We start from the raw sequence: 21,694 nt of genomic DNA, 5'->3' as shown, positions 1-21,694 counted from the left end.
GTGTGAGCGTGTGTGTGAGCGTGCGTGCGTGCGTGTGCGTGTGTGAGAGTGTGTGTGTGTGAGCGTGTGTGTGAGCGTGCGTGCGTGCGTGTGCGTGTGTGAGAGTGTGTGTGTGTGAGCGTGTGTGTGAGCGTGCGTGCGTGCGTGTGCGTGTGTGAGAGTGTGTGTGTGTGAGCGTGTGTGTGAGCGTGCGTGCGTGCGTGTGCGTGTGTGAGAGTGTGTGTGTGTGAGCGTGTGTGTGAGCGTGCGTGCGTGCGTGTGCGTGTGTGAGAGTGTGTGTGTGTGAGCGTGTGTGTGAGCGTGCGTGCGTGCGTGTGCGTGTGTGAGAGTGTGTGTGTGTGAGCGTGTGTGTGAGCGTGCGTGCGTGCGTGTGCGTGTGTGAGAGTGTGTGTGTGTGAGCGTGTGTGTGAGCGTGCGTGCGTGCGTGTGCGTGTGTGAGAGTGTGTGTGTGTGAGCGTGTGTGTGAGCGTGCGTGCGTGTGTGTGTGTGAGTGCGAGAGTGTGTGTGTGTGTGTATGCATGCGTGTGTGTGTGTGTGTTTGTGTGTGTGAGCGTGCGTTCGTGCGTGTGCGAGAGTGTGTGTGTGTGTGTTTGTGTGTGTGAGCGTGCGTGCGTGCGTGTGCGTGTTTGTGTGTGTATGTGTGTGTGTGTGAGCGTGTGTGCGTGTGTGTGTGTGTGTGTGTGTGTGTGTGTGTGTGTGTGTGTGTGTGTGTGTGTGTGTGTGTGTGTGTGTGTGTGTGTGTGGAAAGGATGGGTGTGGCAGGCTGACCATTCTATCATCTCTCATAATAACACCTGGCCCAGTGAGCATATGATTTCTCCTTCAGCAGAGTTTGACCCTATAATTGGTGGTGAAGTGTGTCCACAGGTTTGCCACAAATGTGTCTTTGTGATAAGAACTGCTTCCTTCCTCCATGGCAGTAGACAGGAAGTTACAGTGTTATAACCGTCTCTTTATACTGTACATTCACAAAGTGCAAAGGATGGGGAACTGGTGCTCTCCGTATGTGATATGTGGAGACATGATGGGAAGTTTTTGAGGTCTCTTTTACCAAGGCTTTTCTGAGTCACTAGTTTTGATTTAGTGCTGCATTAATTCTGGTTAAAAAAAATTTTATTTAAACAAATATTTTGATTGGGTTTTTAACTTTGACCAGGGCAGGTGATAAATTGATTATAAATACTTTCCTTGTCCTGTTTATTTTTTAGTTTTTTGTGATCATGATAGTGATATACTGTATGCTGTATAAAAATTATTATACAGACGTTAAGTTTGCATTAATAAGTTTGCATTTTCATCATTAAAAAAATGTAGGTAAAGATTGTTTATTATTACATATAAATTATGATTTAGTAAAAAACCATGTGGAAAACTTTTTTTTTTGTCTTGAATAAAAACAATCACAAGCAAATTTAGTAACAATTTAGATTAGGGAACACATTTTCTCCTTTAACTAATAGTTCTCTTTGCATTCACATTGTACTTGGACCTGAAAGTGGACTCAGATCTCTTGTTTGTACAGTTTAATTTAAATTTTCAATTCAATTTCAAAGTTCATCCATTCACCCAAAACCTTGTTTCTTCAAAAACTTTGTAAAGAGATTGTAAAAGAAATCCATATTAATTGAGCGGTTTCCTTTTTCTTCTGAAGAGACACGATCCCTTTATATGATGAACAGATTTAATTTAGGCTTATATTCACATAAACTTTTATCAGTGCGCATACATAAAGCACACAAAAGATGTGCACATTAAGCACTGTTGAAGGCTGTGTCAATTTGAAGGGTCCTTGGAACGCAGCCTTCGCTTCACGTTCTTTATTCAGCGTATTTTCAAGTCATCAAGCGGATCCTTCACATTCTCTAATCGCGAAGCATTCCGGTTCACAAAAAAAAGATTTGGAGCAAAATGAATCAGGACTAAGCTTTGTCCAATTTCATTCTGTAATTTAAGAACAACAAAATGTGTTTGGGAAACATTTGTGGAGCCGTGCACAGAAGGAGTCTAGAAGCCTCAAAAGGACTGGACTAGAAAAGATGCCTTCGATTAGGAAGCACCTGTGGTCAGAGGAAGCTCAACCGTGCTTGCTTAGTTTGCGCTTCTGCAGGAACCAATGAGGTTTGTTCATGGTCAGTTTGAAATATAGAATGAGATTTTCATTGGTCATTGGATGCCTGCATCATTGCACTTGCCACTAGAGCGTTGCTATGTGGTTACTAGGGTATTCTAGGTGATTGCAGGGTTAGTGTTTTTACAGTGTTATATATGGGCAATATTACACGAGCAGGAGTGCGATATGGCTCTATATGCGATTCAGGGGGGCCCATCTGATATTGGCGAAACATATCTGGCAAACGCTCCAGTGTGTTTTTGTGTTCTGGAGAGCGTCAAATATTCAGTCACTGCTCAAAACGCAGAGTTTTTGTCCAGTGCCGAGTTCTGCAAGCTCGTGAATCCTCTCATTACAATAACGTGTAGATACGATGTAAATAAGAGATTGATTGTGCGGTGCAGAGAGATTCAATGATTAACGGGACGTCGTGAGATCGCGATGAACTGAAGTGCTTTTAGACAGCTTTTGGTCAGTTTCTATGCTGTATAATCCCGTTTGACTTTCTCAGAATAAATATATATTAACCTCAGAGAAAGAAAGTTTCGCGTTTCGTGTCATGATTTTATTTGTCTTGATGTTTCAAGATGGCTCGCTTGTGTGCTTTTCCTCTGCGCCACTAGAGCGTTGCTATGTGGTTACTAGGGTATTCTAGGTGATTGCAGGGTTAGTGTTTTTACAGTGTTATATATGGGCAATATTACACGAGCAGGAGTGCGATATGGCTCTATATGCGATTCAGGGGGGCCCATCTGATATTGGCGAAACATATCTGGCAAACGCTCCAGTGTGTTTTTGTGTTCTGGAGAGCGTCAAATATTCAGTCACTGCTCAAAACGCAGAGTTTTTGTCCAGTGCCGAGTTCTGCAAGCTCGCGAATCCTCTCATTACAATAACGTGTAGATACGATGTAAATAAGAGATTGATTGTGCGGTGCAGAGAGATTCATTGATTAACGGGACGTCGTGAGATCACGATGAACTGAAGTGCTTTTAGACAGCTTTTGGTCAGTTTCTATGCTGTATAATCCCATTTGACTTTCTCAGAATAAATATATATTAACCTCAGAGAAAGAAAGTTTCGCGTTTCGTGTCATGATTTTATTTGTCTTGATGTTTCAAGATGACTCGCTTGTGTGCTTTTCCTCTGCACACGAACCGCTGCACACTCATACAAAAGCACACATTTTTGCTACAGATTTTCACTTAATAATAGATTACATGTTCTCGGCAAACCCCTTAAGAACACTTGGAATACGGAACGACTTGCATGGGATAATTTTATGACATTTGAATCCTTTTTGTAAAAATATCGAAGTAGGTTAAAATTCATTAAATGGACAAGTGCAAGCATTTATATATATATATATATATATATATATATACAGTATATATATATATAATGTCTTCTTTTGTGATCCGAAAAAATAGGTATAATGTGGCTTTAGAACAGCATCAGGTTGACTAAGTATTTATTTAAGTTGTGAAGAGGTAAATAAAGCAAGGCAAAATAAGGGTCAGGCGTAAAAGAGCACATAGTTATTGTGTTGGGGCCCCATACCTGTAATTTGCGTAGGGCCCCCAAATCAGTAAGTCCGCCCCTGCACAGATTAAGGGCCTGTTTAGAACGCGGAGTGATACAAACGGTGAAAAATCCCAGTGCTGTTACTGGTGGAATATCAGCACTCTTGGAAGCCTTTCGTCCAATCAGATTCAATGTTGTATAAAATGAACTACTGTTTCTAGGCCATATCTCTGTATTCCTGCTTTCCACCTTTGATATTTGGGTACTTGATGCTTGTTGATTGTATATAAATGTGACTTTATTAGTCAGAAAAAGGGTAAATCTCCCATGTTGAGCAAAAAAAAAACACATGCAATAGTTGTTCTCTCTGATTCTTTTTGCAGGGCGACTTTGAAGATTCTGCATGAGGTTAGATTGTGGCCAGACCGAAATGAAATGAGTGGCTAATGACTGACCTCTTCCACTGCACCACCACCACCAGCAACCTGTAGCATCTAACCAGTGCCTCTTCACCAGCCTGATACACAAACACACCCACATACACAGAACACCATCAGACTGTAAGTTTGCCCCGCTTCAATTTCTCATCTTTTGTACAAACATTTCTCTCTGGTTGATTAAAGTGTAATATCAGGCTGTTGTCGTGCTTGTTTAGCAGTCACTTGAACACCCTCTCCCTTTCTCTTTCCTTCTTTCTGAGATAAAAAAATAATAATAATAAATACACCACAACCTACAGAAGAGAAACGCATCTGTTTGCACCATATGTGACCCTGGAGCACAACACCAGTCTTAAGTTGCACGGGGATATTTGTAGCAATAGCCAAAAATACATTGTATGGGTCACAATTATACATTTCTCTTTTATGCCAAAAATCATTAGGATATTAAGTAAAGATCATGTTACATGAAGATATTTTGTAAATCTCCTACCGTAAATATATCAAAACTTAATGTTTGATTAGTAATATGCATTGCTAAGAACTTCATTTGAACAACTTCAAAGATGATTTTCTCAATATTTTGATTTTTTTGCACCCTCAGATTCCAGATTTTCAAATAGTTGCATCTCAGCCAAATATTGTCCGATCCTAACAAACCATACATCAATGGAAAGCTTATTTATTCAGATTTCAGATGATGTATACATCTCAATTTCGAAAAATGGACCCTTATCACAGGTTTTGTGCTCCAGGGTCACATATAGTTTGTGTGTTAAAAGGACACATATATAGACTCGCCTGTATTTGGGTGAATCTCATCAAATCTGTCAAGAACAGGCCCAGGTCATATTTCAAATCAAAATCTTCCATTCATTTTTTTGTTTAGTTTTTTTACATTGTGACATTATTTACAGTTGAGCACATTTCCCTTCAAATTGAGAAAAAATCTCATTGTCACTAATGGGAAAAAACTTATATATATATATATTTCAATTGACCATGTTCTGTCTGAATTCTCAATTCTGATTGGCTGGAATGTGTGTTGTGGAGGAAAAACTGATTCTAGACCAGCAATTACAAGCAGCATTATCACAGAGCTGTACACACACTCCGCCTCACACTGTTTATTACAGTAATGAGAATATAATGAAAATCATCATTGAAAGTAATGAGAATTATGTATAATCTCAAAAGTGAAATAGATGCATTACAGTAATGAGAATTTGGGGGTGAGGTGGGTGTGGGGATGCGCTTAACTGTCATGAAAATAATGGCATAATACATAAAAATGATTGTGGTCCTAAAATATGCTTTTCTTTCCTTATGCAAAATATAAATCCTTAGTTTTTGATCTTTTGCCAGCAAATTTTGCCAGTTCTCTTTCTCAAAGGATACCTTTGTGATAAAGAAGTAAACTTGAGCATACTTTCAAAAAAGTATGTACTTGTATATAATTTTGGACATGTTTTTGAGACATTTATTTGAATGATAATTGCAGTCGGATCTCTGAATGCAATTTTATAATCACTTCTGTTTGTCTTTGAAATATAGTTAATTAAAGTGTACTGCCGAATTTATGGTGAGCTAAAGTATACTTTAACATCTGTTATAAGTTTTATTTAAATAGATTTGTAATTGCACATTTGTAATGATGAAGATGCAATTTGGTACTTAAAAAATGTATTAACTTTAAATGTAATTCTAAATAACAGACTACAGTAAAAATGATAATCAAGTACTTTACATGTTAGTGAACACATCTTCTGTAAAGCACCGCAAAAGATTATTCAAACATAATGATTTAAAATATAATGAGAAACTTAGTCGTGAAAGTCTATTCTCTTTGAGTACACTTTTGTTGCTTTATATTTCATTAATATTATATCTGCAAGTACAGTTTATTTACAATGTATACTATTAACACTATACACTACAAGTGCACACAATACAGTTAAGTGCACTACTTTTTCACAGGAGATCGTGTAGTGTTGTCGTATATAAACTATGCAACCTAATAGCACTCAGAACACAAAACAATCTAAAAATGTTGTAGAAGTAAAAATGTATTAGTATATTTAGCATGGCACTACCTTACTGCATTACACACTTCAGTATAATTTGGCAGATTGACATCACACCAAAGGAAGACTTTAGCTGTCTCTTCATATATATATATATACTGTATTTGTGTACAGTACCACACTGTTATAATACCACCATTCATTAAATCAGGACGTCACCACCTGTGTTCAGTGTGTATTTTTCCCTCTTGGTAAACAATATGCACTCTAAGCAACATATACATAATGCAATACTTTGATTAATATCAATATTCCTAGTTCATATAAATCACGCTGCTGTAAAATCCTCATCAGTCGCTTGACTAACTGTGCAGATCTAAAGGTGCCGCACAATAGCTACATTTAGACATTTTCCAATCCAGATCAAACTGATTATTTTGCAAACCATTCCATATTTTGCATTGCAATTCAGACTAATACTGAATAACACGTTTATTTGAGGAATTTAGAGAAAGACTGTCTTCAAACTTTTTTTAGAGGCACTTGAAACTCTTCTGTCTGATCTCTGATGTCGTTATCAATCCTGAATCAAAAGCAGACCCGTCTTTAAGCTTGCCTTCGGGAAATCAAGCCCAAGACTTTTAGGAAAAACATAATACAATAATATTTTGTCTGTTTGTGTATCATCTCAATGTGTGAGCATTACCTATTCACATCCCACTCTGACACTGCAAAAATCTGGGCTTTGCATGTGTCTTATATAAAATATGTGTGTGTGTGTGTGTGTGTGTGTGTGTGTGACTCTGCAGCACAGAAGCAGTGTTAAGTCGCTGGGGGATATTTGTAGCAATAGCCAACAATACATTGTATGGGTCAAAATTATTGATTTTTCTTTTATGCCAAAAATCATTAGGATATTAAGTAAAGATCATGTTCCATGAAGATATTTTCCTACTGTAAATATATCAAAACTTTTTGTTTAGTAATATGCATTGCTAAGAACTTCATTTGAACAACTTTAAAGATGATTTTCTCAATATTTCGATTTTTTTGCACCCTCAGATTCCAGATTTTCAAATATTGTCCTATCCTAACAAACCATACATCAATGGAAAGCTTATTTAATCAGCTTTCAGATGATGCATACATCTCAGTTTCGAAAAAATGGACCCTTATGACTGGTTTTGTGCTCCAGGGACTTTTTGTTTAGTAATATGCATTGCTAAGAACTTCATTTGAACAACTTTAAAGATGATTTTCTCAATATTTCGATTTTTTTGCACCCTCAGATTCCAGATTTTCAAATATTGTCCTATCCTAACAAACCATACATCAATATGGAAAGCATTTATTCAGCTTTATTCAGATGATGCATACATCTCAGTTTCGAAAAATGGACCCTTATGACTGGTTTTGTGCTCCAGGGTCATATATATCATATATATTAAAATTGGAATCAGACATTAGGAATAAAAATATTATATAATATTATTTTATTTATTACCAGGGTCTTGCTGTGTACCACTTACCTCTTTATGAGAACTAGACGGTTTCACATTCGTTTTTTCATTAAGAGGTTTTAAAGTTTTACAGAAACATGTCTAGACACAGACAAGCACATGGTTTTTCTTCTTCTTTTTCTTCTACAACTCTATGCTTCGATAACCTTCAAAAAGGATGCATATTTCCCTGCCGTATCATCCTTGCAGTGTCATGCTTTAAGTCTCAGAGGTGAATCTTGAAATCTGCTGTTTGCTATGGATCCTAAAGGAACGACCTGCTGTGCTAACCCGTCTTTTCACATGCTTTTATGCAGCACTAACATTTAAATGCTCTTGAAATCATACGAGTGAAGAAATGACATTTTAATGCTTTCTTATGAGTTTGCTGTTAAAATGAGCTGAGGGAGTAAGACGTGGTAGCAACATGACAATGCGTAAAGCTGAGAAGTGCTCAGAGAGGAATGCACGTGGAAAGGGGAGACAGCAAACAGTGTGTGCTTTCAACTTTGCGTGTACAGGTTTCTGCACGACCGTTATCAACCGTGTTAAAACTCTTCTGGGCATTTTTAAGAGTCCCAAAGCCTTCTGTTGAAAAAGGGTGTAGCACCTCACAGAAAGTAGACATTTTGTGCTCTCTCCAAAACTCTTTGTATAGACTGTCACGTTCTTTCAGATGCAGACCAGCATGAGTGTGAGCTTCAGAGAGGTCTGAAAATGACTCATTGCATGAATCATGATCCCATGGACCCATCTTGGCTTGATTGATTTGATTCACTCATTTTTTGATTTCATATGTAATGCAAAAGCGAAACACGTGCTGCATATGAGGACTAGTGCTGGCTAGCTCAAGACTGCCCTCTGTCTGTGAAAACAAATGCTTTTTTAGGTCACTGCTTCTCCATTAGCCTCTCCACTTTTCATAAATAATGTCTCCAGTGTGCTAATTTGTGATAGTTTAATGCTGTTTGAAATGGCATGGCGACGCCACCTGTTAAGTTATAAAAAGCGACATTGATTATTCAGTGTGTTTTGCAAGATTGTTGCTATTAAGCTACAGTACATATTTATAATTTAAAATCATCTCATGACATGCAAAAAAAAAAAGTGTAGCTGTATATCTAATGTACGGTGCCCTGAACTAGATTTATATAGATCTAGATATTGTACGTGTAAATGCTGATCTTAAGTGTTTTCAATCCTAAAATTCTTCTTTTCTGTTTTTAAGCCTTAAATATATGGACAGTTGAAAAATAACATGGACATTACCTTTTTTCAACATTTTAGGTTATAATGTATATTATGTAGGGCATGGTGTGTATTAAATGCATTAAGCGGGCACCACTTGCTTTCATTTATATTCGTTACTTCCTTTAAATGGGTTTGCAGTGTAACAGTATATTTGAATTGGGGAACACTTTATTTTAAGGTGTCCTTGTTACACGTTACACGTACTTACTATTATAATAACAATTAATTATGCATAATTACATGCAAGTAACCCTAAGCCAAACCCTAATCCTTACCATATAGTAAGTACATGTAGTTAATTAATATTAGTCAGTACTTAAATATATAGTTACACTGTAACAAGGACACCTTAAAATAAAGTGTAACCTTAAATTGTAATTTTATGCATTGGAGTTAGAGGGTTATTTGTGTGTGTGTGTGTGTGTGTGTGTGTGTGTGTGTGTGTGTGTGTGTGTGTGTACACTAAAAAATGCTGGGTTGTCTCAATATGGACTAACCCACCTGTTAGGTTAAAAAGTTAATTTAAAAATGTAACCAAAATTTCACCCAACGGTTGGGTTAGTCCATATTTGACCCAAAATTGGGTTGAAACAACCCAGCATTTTTTAGAGTGTATGTATAACATAATTACGGTTCTCTAGATTCTTTTAAACATTTTAAACAAGAGATGTCTGCTCTTCAAATCCATAGAGACACAGTGATATTCTCATTTGGGTTGAAACAACCCAGCATTTTTTAGAGTGTATGTATAACATAATTACGGTTCTCTAGATTTTTTAAACATTTTAAACAAGAGATGTCTGCTCTTCAAATCCATAGAGACACAGTGATATTCTCAAAGACCATTACGTGCTCCGTTCTAAATCGATGCCTCATATAGTTAGAGTTATATATAGTTACAGAATATAGAGACAGACAGTAAACATATTACCCATAAAGTAAATGTTTTGGCGGTTGTGGAGCGGACTGGCTGTAGTAGACAGTAAAGACATTATTGGCTTACTAGATACAGTAAGTGTTCTACTGTTTTTAAAAAAAGAGTATGTGAAAGTATATATTATGCAGCTATTACAGAGAGTAGTAGGCTGTGCCACATTGATGTCAGTTTTGTCTGTCTGATGAAATAGACTCAAGATGGGGAGATCACGGTTAAATATTACAGTTTTTGTTACTTCCATTTCATTCTTCCTGATGGAGGATACAGTATTCTGGCAGTGTTTTTTGGAATGTTTGGAATAGAATACTAGCTTACTACTTACTGAGTACTGCACACTATACACTCTATACTGATTTTTAAAAAGAGTAGGTGAAACAGTACACGTTATTCCTCAATAAATGTTTTGAACAGTAGTATGCTACTGTACTTGGTCATCACATGACCTCATTGAAAGTGGCGTCCAGTTACTCAATCTTGAACATTTAGCGTTAGAAATCCATATGTGTGGGATGAATAATTGTATGTGGTTAGCTTTGTTACTGCTCATTTTGACAAACACTTCTGGGTATTGTATATTATTACCCAAAACATATACTATGCTGTATAAGAGGTTTCCAATCCTGTTCCAGAACCTGCAGAGTTTAGCTCCCACAAAAAAAGTAATCAAAACATTAAGTAATCACATGTAAATAAACTACCGCACTTCTCTTACTATTGCTGCAGGATGGTATGTATTACAGGGGTGTACTGTTAAATACATTCTTACAATTTCTGAAACACTTTAGCAGGACACAGTCTATTCTCAGAATGTCACAGTGATACTCTGCCGTTGGCTACATTCTGGCAAACAACATCCCGTGACCATTTAGTGCATAAGGAGGAGACAGAAAATGAACACACATTCTACAGAAAATGTCATTGAACACATTCCATAAGATAATGCAAGACTGAAGCATATGCCTGTGGTTATCTATGGTTTATTTATTGCTCATACTCAGCCTGTAAACACACAAGGTAATTAATGTGCATGCCTAAAGCAGTGGCAATCTATTATCTACATATTTAACAGCCTACACTTCTTGATTTTTGAGGAAGAAAATATTATAATTCTCATATATTTGTGGCAACTCTTTCTGTTGTCTATTATATCACATCTATTATGCAATCTAGTATTTCTATGGCTTTGTGTTTTCTTAAATCATTATATTAAATAGATTTTCTGATGGTATGTTTTGAACAGTGTTGGGGAAAGTTACTTTTAAAAGTAATGCATTACAATATTGCGTTACTCCATAAAAAAGTAACTGATTACGTTACTTTTTATGGAAAGTAATGTGTTATGTTACTTTTGCGTTACTTTTTAAATCTGGACAGGGCTTGCTTGTTTGTTTTTAAAATAAAAAAGTTATATTTTTGGCAAATATAAAAGCCTTTTCATACCAAAAGTGAAAAATGAATAAGCCTCAGGCTGAAGGGAAAGTAAATTTACGTCCGTACAGTAGAATTCTTCAGCAACACACTTCAGCAATAAACAAAGACACACAAATGTTCGTCTAGAGTAATTTGTGCTTATTAGTACGCTTGAACTGGATCATCGAAGGTCAGAAGCAAAGACATTGCTTAATAGAATGGGATTAAATACATAAAGCATATTTGTGTTGTTTAACATTTAATTATTGCAGGTTTGCGTCATATTCTGAGTTGCATTATTTTTATTCATTTTGAGGAATAGTGAATCTGTGTTTTTGTTTTTTGTGTGTGTGAGATGAATTAATGCACATTCATATTTATTTTAGGTCTACAGTAACATTTTCAGATTTCTCTCGACATGGCAGTTGCATTATTTGTATTCATTGTGAGGAATACTGAATCTGTTTTTTTGTTTTTTGTGAGTGAGATGAATTAATGCACATTCATATTTATTTTAGGTCTACAGTAACATTTTCTGATTTCTCTCGACATGGCGACAGCAGAGCTGTCAGTCAATAAATTGGGGGGGAAAATTAACTTGCGTTACTTATTTGAAAAAGTAACTCAGATATTCTCTTGTAAATTAAAAAGTAATGTGTTACTTTACTAGTTACTTGAAAAAAGTAATCTGATTACGTAACTCGCGTTACTTGTAATGCGTTACCAACAAGACTGGTTTTGAATCCTAGTGAATTAACATACTTGAAGAAAAATATAGGGAATGTATATACTGATGCGATCAAGGAATGTTAAAAAGCGACATTTAATTCTTTGCATGCATTTGTGAAAATAGAAATCATTTTATATACATTTATACGTTCGTAGATTTTTTTTTTGGAGCACCTAACCTCACCCCTATCCTTAACCCGGACACGTCTCATCAATATAAAACACGTAACAGCCACACAAATTTATTTCAAAAACTGACCCAAAAGCAGTATAAATATATTACAAACAAACTCAGTTGCATTCCGAGTCTTCTGAAGCCATACCATATCTTTATATGAAGAACAGAGTAAAACGTAAGGTTTTAATCAATGAAAATGATAACATGGTCCGTTAACAGGGTCATATTTCAGTCAAAAGATACTCCAGAACTTTAGCATGATGCAATCGGTCACAAGACACACAAGAGCCAATGGCATTTCACAACCAAAGCTGATGTAACGCTTCTGCCTTTTTTACCCTGTGTTTTATAATGACAAATGTTTAGGTTTAGGGGTAGGAGTACTGTTACGTGCACAAATATGTGTAAATAGTGTAATGTACTGTAAATAAAACTCTTGTGACTGTTTAAATTGAAAATCACACCCCAGCATACATGTAATAGTTGCAAAATTATTACCCAATATATAAATGATTCATGACGATAATATTCCCATTCCCTTCCCATCTGCATGTTGATGCAAAGGGTTTCTTATGCAAAGCAACGGAGTGCCCTGCATGTCGCTGTGCGTTAAAAAGTGACGCCAGAGGGCCGTGACCAAGCGTCAGTATGTGACGAGTTGAGAGTGAGAATGTGTAGCTTACAGTATTTGTTAAAAGCTTTTATTTATGGTCGACATTATACTGAAATGTTTCAGAAATGCATAAATCAAGTGCATGACTTTTTCTGTTTGTGTTTGTGTCTCAGGTGACATCAGGTGCAAGGGGATGACCGAACGCATTCACCACATTAATCTCCACAACTTTAGCAATTCTGTACTTGAGACCCTCAATGAGCAGCGAAACCGCGGGCACTTCTGTGACGTGACGGTTCGGATCCACGGTAGCATGCTGCGAGCTCACCGCTGTGTGCTGGCTGCAGGCAGCCCCTTCTTTCAGGACAAGCTGCTCCTGGGCTACAGTGACATCGAGATCCCCTCTGTGGTTTCTGTGCAGTCCGTCCAGAAACTGATTGACTTCATGTACAGCGGCGTGCTGCGGGTCTCCCAGTCCGAGGCGCTACAGATCCTCACAGCTGCCAGCATACTACAGATCAAGACCGTTATCGACGAGTGCACCCGCATTGTTTCGCAGAATGTTGGCTTCGCTGGATCTGGCAGCTTTTCCGTCGTCCCAGGCGACTCGGGGCAGGAGACGCCTCGGGGAACTCCTGAGTCTGGCACCTCCGGTCCTAGTAGTGATGCCGAATCAGGCTACATGCAAACATCTCACCAGAGCCTTGACCGTGTTTACTCCTCGCTGTATTCCAGCTGCTCTGGGTTGGGCCTGCAAAACGGGACCCGTGGAAATCGCTCCCACTATGCCAGCACCGTGGTGACAGCCGGCTACGACTCACCCCTTCCTCTACAGCAGAAGGAGGGAGGGCAGGACCCTGCCTGGATCACACGCATCCACGAGCGCTCGCAACAGATGGAGCGCTTCCTAGCCACGACAGAGACTACACACTGCCGTAAACAGCCTCGTCCCGTGAGGCTCCACACGGGTGATATTCACATCAAGCAGGAGCAAGGGGACGAGTACACCTGCTACGGGCTGGAGGACTGCCGTGAGGACAGCGAGCAGCTGGAGTGCGAGCCCAAAGGCGAGAGCTTCGACTCCGGCGTCAGCTCTTCCATCGGCACGGAAACGGATTCTGTCGAGCAGCCTTTCTTGTCTGGGTTCACTCGAGACAACTGTCCAAACAAAGGCCAGCAAGGTGAGCGGGGAACCCCTGTGCAGATCGAGGTCAACGATTCATCCCCCGAGCAAGAGTCGGTTGAAGACGGGAATAGAAACGGTCCTTCTCAAGAGTGTGGCGAGCTTGGAATCTATCAGCCGCCACAAGCACCCCAGTCGATGCCTGCTGGGCCGTACCTGCGGCCAGGTGAGCCACTTACCAGCAACCTGCGTATGCCCCTCACCCTAACCAGCAACACCCAGGTAATGGGAACCGCAGGCAACACGTACTTGCCTACACTCTTTGCAACCCAGTCAGCCAGCGACAACAAGCCTTTCCTCTTCAGCCTGCCCCAGTCCATTGGAAGTCAGCAGCCCCAATTTGTGGCAGTGCCCTCTCCGTTCCCCAGCGGACTGACCGTGCCACCGGCTGGAAGTCAACAGCAAGGTAATGCTGCCGTGGGACAGCATGGGGAGAAGAAGCCCTACGCATGCACTCTTTGTTCAAAGACCTTCACTGCCAAACAAAACTTCGTGAAACACATGTTTGTGCACACAGGTGAGTTCCCTTGGCCTTCATCTCCTTATTGTTAGCTAGTTAAAGGGATAGTTCACCCAAAAATAAAAATTTGATGTTTATCTGCTTACCCCCAGGGCATCCAGGATGTAGGTAACTTTGTTTCTTCAGTAGAGCACAAACGAAGATTTTTAACTCAAACCGTTGCAGTCTGTCAATTGGGTTGTTTTGACCCAGCGGTTGGGTTACTACCCAGAAGGATGGGTTAAACATTTAACCCAACCGCTGGGTCAAAACAACCCAATTGCTGGGTTTGTCCCTATTTTACCCAGCACTGGGTTGTATTTAACCCAGCATTTTTTAGAGTGTATCGTCACGAGCCGCAGGGTTTAATTTGGTTTTGTTTGTGTATGTTTTTTTGACTCTCAAAGCCGTGATTCCCAACACTTCCATTATATGACTGACAGACTGTAACGGTTTGAATTAAAAATCTTCGTTTGTGTTCTACTGAAGAAACAAAGTCACCTACATCTTGGATGCCCTGGGGGTAAGCAGATAAACATCACATTTTCATTTTTGGGTGAACTATCCCTTTAAGTTGTATCCAGTTATATCCATGAGCTGGTCTGAAACACTTTCGATTCAGGGTGAATAATTGGTAATGCTTAGTGCTGTCAAACGATTAATCATGATTAATAAAAGTCCAAAATAAAAGTTTTTGTTTACATAATATATATGTGTGTGTGTGTGTGTGTGTGTGTACTGTGTATATTTATTATGTATACACTACCGGTCAAAAGTTTGGGATCAGTAAGACTTGTAATGTTTTTTAAAGACATCTCTTCTGCTCATCAAGGCTGCATTTATTTGATCAAAAATACAGAAAACAACAGTAATCTTGCTAAATTTTATTACAATATAAAATAATGGTTTCTATTTTAATATCCTTTAAAATATAATGTATTTCTGTGATGCGCAGCTGTATTTTCAGCATCATTACTCCAGTATAAAGTGTCACATGATCTTCAGAAATCATTATAATATGCTGATTTATTATTAGAATTATCAATGTTGTGCTGCCAAATATTTTTTTGGAAACTGATACTTTATTCAGGATTCTTTGATGAATAAAAAGTTAAAAAGTACAGCATTTATTCAAAATATAAATCTTTTCTAACAATATAAATCTTTGCTATCACTTCTTAACAATTTAACACGTCCTCGCTGAATAAAAGTTAAAATTTCTTTCAAAAAAAGAAAGAATAAAAATGTACCGACCCCAAACTGTTGAACGGTAGTGTATATTGTTAGAAAAGACTTCTATTTTAAACAAATGCTCTTCTTTTTAACTTTTTATTCATCATAGAATCCTGAAAAAAATATTAAGCAGCGCAACAGTTTCAGCACTGATAATAAATCAGCATATTATACTGATTTCTGAAGATCATGTGACACTGAAGACTGGAGGAATGATGCTGAAAATACAGCTGCGCATCACAGAAATACATTATATTTTAATGTATATTAAAATAGAAAAACGTTATTTTACATCATAATAATATTTCACAATATTACATTTTTTCCTGTTTTTTGATCAAATAAATGCACCCTTGATGAGCAGAAGAGACTTCTGTATAAAACATTAAAAATCATTCTGATCCCAAACTTTTGACCGGTAGTGTATATAAATACACAAACACACATGTATATATTTTAAAAAATATTTACTTGTATATATATATATATATATAGTCAAATATAATTTATATTATATATAAATATTAATATTTTTTATATATACCAAACATATTTTTCTTAAATATATACATGTATGTTTGTGTATTTATATATACATAATAAATATACACAGTACACACACACATATATTATGTAAACAAAAACTTTTTCTTTGAATGCAATTAATCACAATTAATCGTTTGACAGCACTAATTGTGAATTATCCTTGTTGGCTGTCCTCTGTGGATTAGGTATTATATGATAAGCAACCCAGGCCATTTCAACAGTGTGGCAAGTATCCATCAGGACCTCAAAATTATCGATATGATTCTTCAGTTATTGGGCTTTGACATACGAAAGCAACCTTTCCTTTAGGCTTCTCTGTGCACTGAATGTACTCAAGCTGTTTGCTGAATGCATGCTAGTTCCAGCTTTGTCAATGCATATAAGCAGGTGTGAACTTGTTTTATATAAAAGTCTGCACTATTTATTAATTTTTTTGACATGCCACTGAATCATTGACATTTTAGGAAGGTGCTTTTTAACTAAACCAACTTTTTAAGCACATCCTTGAGCAACCTGGCTTTGGCATGTCCACTTGTTAGAAGCCTAAGTGAGATTCTACAGTAGTAACTCTTACTGTTTTTGTCTTCTGGAGACTGACAAACTATTTATTAGCAGGGCATATTCTGAACCCTTGAAGTGCACAGTAAATATATCCTGCCTTCAAAAGAGCATTCAACTATGGCAACGTTAAGATTAGTAAGATAATTAAATTTGACTCTGTGATCTCCTGAAGTAGATTACTATGCAGTGATGATCTGTCTTCAGGCCAAAACCAAGTCTGTGTATTCTTATATGTTTATTAAAACAATCGGACTTTGATGCTTGGTATGTCTTCAAACATGCTGCCATAATTGAGTCACAGGAGCTTTTATCATGCAGAATATGACAAAAGATATTTGACAATAAGAGCAGATGTTATTGCCTGTGACCTAGAAGATTGAAGCTGCCAAAAACATAAATATGTAAATAACTGGCCAGGTATGGCCTTCGAATGGAATGATTTATACTGCAGAGTTTCCAATATTTTTCACAAGATTATATTTCACTTTATATGTACAATTTACTGAGATAAATTTTTTGGGGTGAAATTGGCACAGGATTTGCTCATTTCAAAAAGGAACTTTTACACCACAATACATTTGCTTTCTTGTGATTTGTACTTTTCCACCATAGGTCTTTCTTTTTTTTATACACATTTTTTTATTAAAACAATCGGACTTTGATGCTTGGTATGTCTTCAAACATGCTGCCATAATTGAGTCACAGGAGCTTTTATCATGCAGAATATGACAAAAGATATTTGACAATAAGAGCAGATGTTATTGCCTGTGACCTAGAAGATTGAAGCTGCCAAAAACATAAATATGTAAATAACTGGCCAGGTATGGCCTTCGAATGGAATGATTTATACTGCAGAGTTTCCAATATTTTTCACAAGATTATATTTCACTTTATATGTACAATTTACTGAGATAAATTTTTTGGGGTGAAATTGGCACAGGATTTGCTCATTTCAAAAAGGAACTTTTACACCACAATACATTTACTTTCTTGTGATTTGTACTTTTCCACCATAGGTCTTTCTTTTTTTATACACATTTTTTTTAAATGGACTTTTCTTGTTTTCCACTAATGTATTTTGTATGCTCTGTAAATGCATGGCACAGACTTGCACCAGTTCCTGCAGACCTCACACAGAATAAAACAGCTGCAGTTATTTCTAATTCATTCTCTGTATCGAATCAAATCAATTTTCAGTAGAAATTACTGCCTGACAAGCTTTACATGTCATTCCTGATTGTAATAATGATAATTGACTACAAACCTTTAATGTAACTTTAGCTATTTTTTTTTAATCTGATGTGTTTTGGATGAGAAGAGGAACGTCTATGGAATTTCAGTGTAGCCTAGTGCTGGCCTTTTTAGATTTCAAAGTTTTACATTACTGTTGCTAGGCAACCACAGCACTAATTAATTCCACAATTAAAATTAATACATTTAGTAAGTAGTTAGTAACCTGAATGCAAAGTTCAACTTTTCCAGCAAAAGTTACAGTTGAAAGCAAGAATTACAGGAACAATCTTTTAAAAATCTGTCTTTTATTATTATTGTTATTATTATTATTTTACAATTTAATTTTTTGAAAGGGGATATCAAAAACCAAAACATAGACATTATGCGATCAAGAGGCTTATGTGACCCTGGAGCACAAAACCAGTCATAAGGGTGGCTCTTTTGGAGTCGGAAGCACCGGAGTGAGCGTCGCTGCGGAAGCAAGCTGCCAGGAGGGGACCACCTACATGTGCTCCGTGTGCCCTGTCAAGTTTGACCAAATCGAGCACTTCAATGACCACATGGGCAAGCATGTCTCCGACGGATAAGTACAAATAAAAAAAAAAACATGAAAGAGAATTAAATGATACAGAAAACGGCACTAGATTTTTTTTTTTTCTTATATTGGGGCATGAAGAGTAATGAGTATAGACACTGGCACATTAAGTTTTCTAGAAAAAAAAAGAAGCGTTTAATTTCCTTTCTTTTTTTTCTTTTTTTTTGTCCTTGCTATTCTTAAAGAATAAAAAAGATGGTGGCCTTAAGGCTGTGTAGTTGGATGATGATCCACTGGCTGGATCCATACTACTGGCCTCTAAATGTATGCTTTCCTTAAATACTGATTTATGTGTTGAACACTACCGAAAGGCCTGCGAAAGAACACACAAGAAAAAAAAAAATTCACATGCGCACACACACATACACACGAACACAAATACACATGCATGCACTCACACGCACAAACTACTTATACACACTTATATATGGTGGAGGTATTTTGTACGTATGTGTATTTGTGCATGTGAGCGTGCGCGTGTGCACAAAAATTAATATCGCAGTGAATTTTTTTTATACTTGTAGATCTTTTCCCATGTAGACCGTATTGGACATTATAAGCGTCCAAGCTTACTGTGGTATAGATTTAAAAAAAAAAAAAATGAGAGAAAAAAAAAAGATTTGGCTCTAGATTCATCCTAAAATAACGTTGGTCACATGTTTGCCTTTTTACGTGCGGTAAGAATAGGAGAGTTGTTCCGATTTGACACTGGGTTTTTATTTATTATTATGACGTTGAGGGATTATGATGTTGATGTTGTCAAGGTACAAGCCAGTTTTACTAACTGTACTAAAATGGGAATTTTTGAGTGGCTTGATGAATGAATGATGATTTTCCTTTTCTCCCGCCACACTTTTTTTAATTTGATGGTTCAGGTTCAAGTTTACAAAAAAAAATATATATATATATACACATGACAGTATTCGAGCAAAACCTTTGAATGCCGTTAATAATTTCCAATTCGTTTTGCATACACTGCCACTTAAGAAGACGACTGTTAGTTGACCTCTTCCGCTTCAAAACGACGAAGTGTGATATAAAGTTTCGAGAAACTGATTTAATCTTTTCATTTGCTCCATGGTTCTCTTTTTTATTTTTGAAAAAAGGAAAAGGAAAAGGAAAATGGCAGATTTTAGTATGCAAACAGGCCCGAGATCCAAGTTAATTGCTGCTCCTCACATGCTCACTTTGAGACTGTTATCAGCTGTAGAGTCCAACACTATGTGTGGATGTTTCTCTAATTATTATTATTTCGTTAAACATTAAGCTATTTGGAGCTATGGGCTAGATTACATCAAAGTGAACTGGACAGAAATAACCTCCTAAATGCATAAAAGTGATGTATTCCCTGTTAGCGGCGACTACTATGACTGAGTTGTTTGGGCCGGTGGGGTGATTAAAATGCACTACTCCTGTTCCTAAAGCGCCACCTAGTGGCTCAAACAACCGTCCTTGTTTTTTGCCTGATGGGATATACAGATGGGGCGAGAGAGCAGGCGAAGGATATACGGACACAAGGCAACAGAAAAAAAAACATCTACTGAACCACAATAAAATCAACACGTCGTTCTTCTTTAATATACCACAGGGAGACAACTCTCCAAACAATAAGAAACATTCCCAATTTTACCCATATCTAGACATCGTGTGTGCATTTCGGAAGTGAGTTGAAAAGGTTGTATTTTTGGTGTTACGTCACTCAGAAGCTCTGTGTTCATATTTGGCTTTGTCATACACGTATTTTATCGATATAAAAAGACTCATCTGCCGTGCAACTGCAATCTGACAACTTTGCTCACTTATCTGAGAAGATACACCTTCAAAGTGTAGTTAAAACGATGACAGTTTACGTAGACCTTTTCCTTTTTGGAATTTGGTCGCGTAAGGTGTAAGTGTGAAAAACAGTGCTACTTTGCACATTTACTTCAAAATCCTGTGCTTAAGCATCGAATTGTTTTACTTAAGAAATTAAATTCTATGATTTTTTTTTTTTTGCATTGTTTATAAAGGAAATATCTTTTCTTAAAAGCTTGATAAGAGGACTGCATTGTTTTCTTGCATATATGTTGCACTGCTTAAACCAATAAGTGCACTACTGTTACCAGAGATGTTCTAGTTTTTAGAGATAATCTTTTTTTTAATCAAATATTTGGTTCTATAGTTCACTTGTGTTTGAGTAGCTTTGTTCCTTTTTTTGATTAGATGATTACCTTTTTCTTGGCTTTGTTATCATCACTTGCTATTGTATTTACTTTGTGCTTTTTATGCACGTATTTTTGTTCTTCTCCTTTATTTATATTTAAACAATTGTGAGCGTATCCCTGGTAAGATCCTAATGATGTACCGCTTACACCACTTTCATCCCCATCCCAACACTATCCCAATGCAGTTAACTCATTAAAGCAAATGCTCGGTTTTCTTCTCATTCACACCGAACTAAAAAAAAGCAAAACAAAACAAAAAAACATCAAAACCATAAAACCACAAAAAAAAAAGAATCGTAGTGTATGCCTAAATATATGATACATGTGTTTTAGAACAAGTTAGTTTCTACAAGAGGGTCTTTGTGCAAAGCTTTTTAGTGCTGTCTAGGGATCAAGCACATTTCTGTATGTGTTTGTGTGAGCATGTGTGTGCAACATGTTTGTGTGTGTGTGTGTATATCCCTCTGGTATGTCTCTATGTGTGTGCTGTACAATTTGTGATGCCTGAACTGTAGGGCTTCCTTTGCAATATACAGTACAGGTACGGCAACAGTGACAATACTTCGGAGTACATTTGGTAACTTTCTCAAGAACAATCATTAAACCTTATTCCCTACAATAAATAGCACGAGGAACGTCATGCTGTTAAGGCCCTTGCTTTAAGTCTGAATAATATGATCTGGCCTAACCCAATACGATGATTCTGTATCGTTCTCCAGTGCTTTCAGACCAAACTCAATTATGCTGCAAAGTTTGGCCACAGGCTGTGTTGTATCAGTCTGAGGTGCTGCCTTAGACAAGCATACTTGTTTGTTCGTGTTTTATTTCAGCTTGGCGTACCATTTTGACGGTTGTGCTGTTGAGTAGCGAACTGAGAAGAAGAAGAATGTTGCGTTGGTTACACTGGGCCTCGCTGTTATAGCTT

The 21,694-nt window shown here is 37.3% G+C and overlaps 1 protein-coding gene across 1 annotated transcript in view; it reads left to right on the top strand.

Moving 5' to 3' along the window:
• The window catches only part of LOC107557747 (zinc finger and BTB domain-containing protein 20-like), a 51,952-nt gene extending 33,395 nt beyond the window's left edge, over positions 1-18,557 (top strand). The window contains exons 2-4 of the mRNA XM_016241273.1: positions 4,018-4,194; positions 12,889-14,415; positions 18,364-18,557. Of these exons, the coding sequence (XP_016096759.1) occupies positions 12,909-14,415; positions 18,364-18,557 (1,701 nt within the window). The 5' untranslated portion in view covers positions 4,018-4,194; positions 12,889-12,908. The remainder of the gene's footprint in view (positions 1-4,017; positions 4,195-12,888; positions 14,416-18,363) is intronic.
• Positions 18,558-21,694: the final 3,137 nt, after the last annotated feature.

The sequence above is a fragment of the Sinocyclocheilus grahami genome, unplaced genomic scaffold (genome assembly GCF_001515645.1).
Source record: "Sinocyclocheilus grahami isolate Dianchi unplaced genomic scaffold, SAMN03320097.WGS_v1.1 scaffold618.1, whole genome shotgun sequence".
NCBI classification, from domain to species: domain Eukaryota; kingdom Metazoa; phylum Chordata; class Actinopteri; order Cypriniformes; family Cyprinidae; genus Sinocyclocheilus; species Sinocyclocheilus grahami.
Note: the sequence above shows the minus strand (reverse complement) of the source record. Positions and strands in the feature narration are given on the sequence as shown.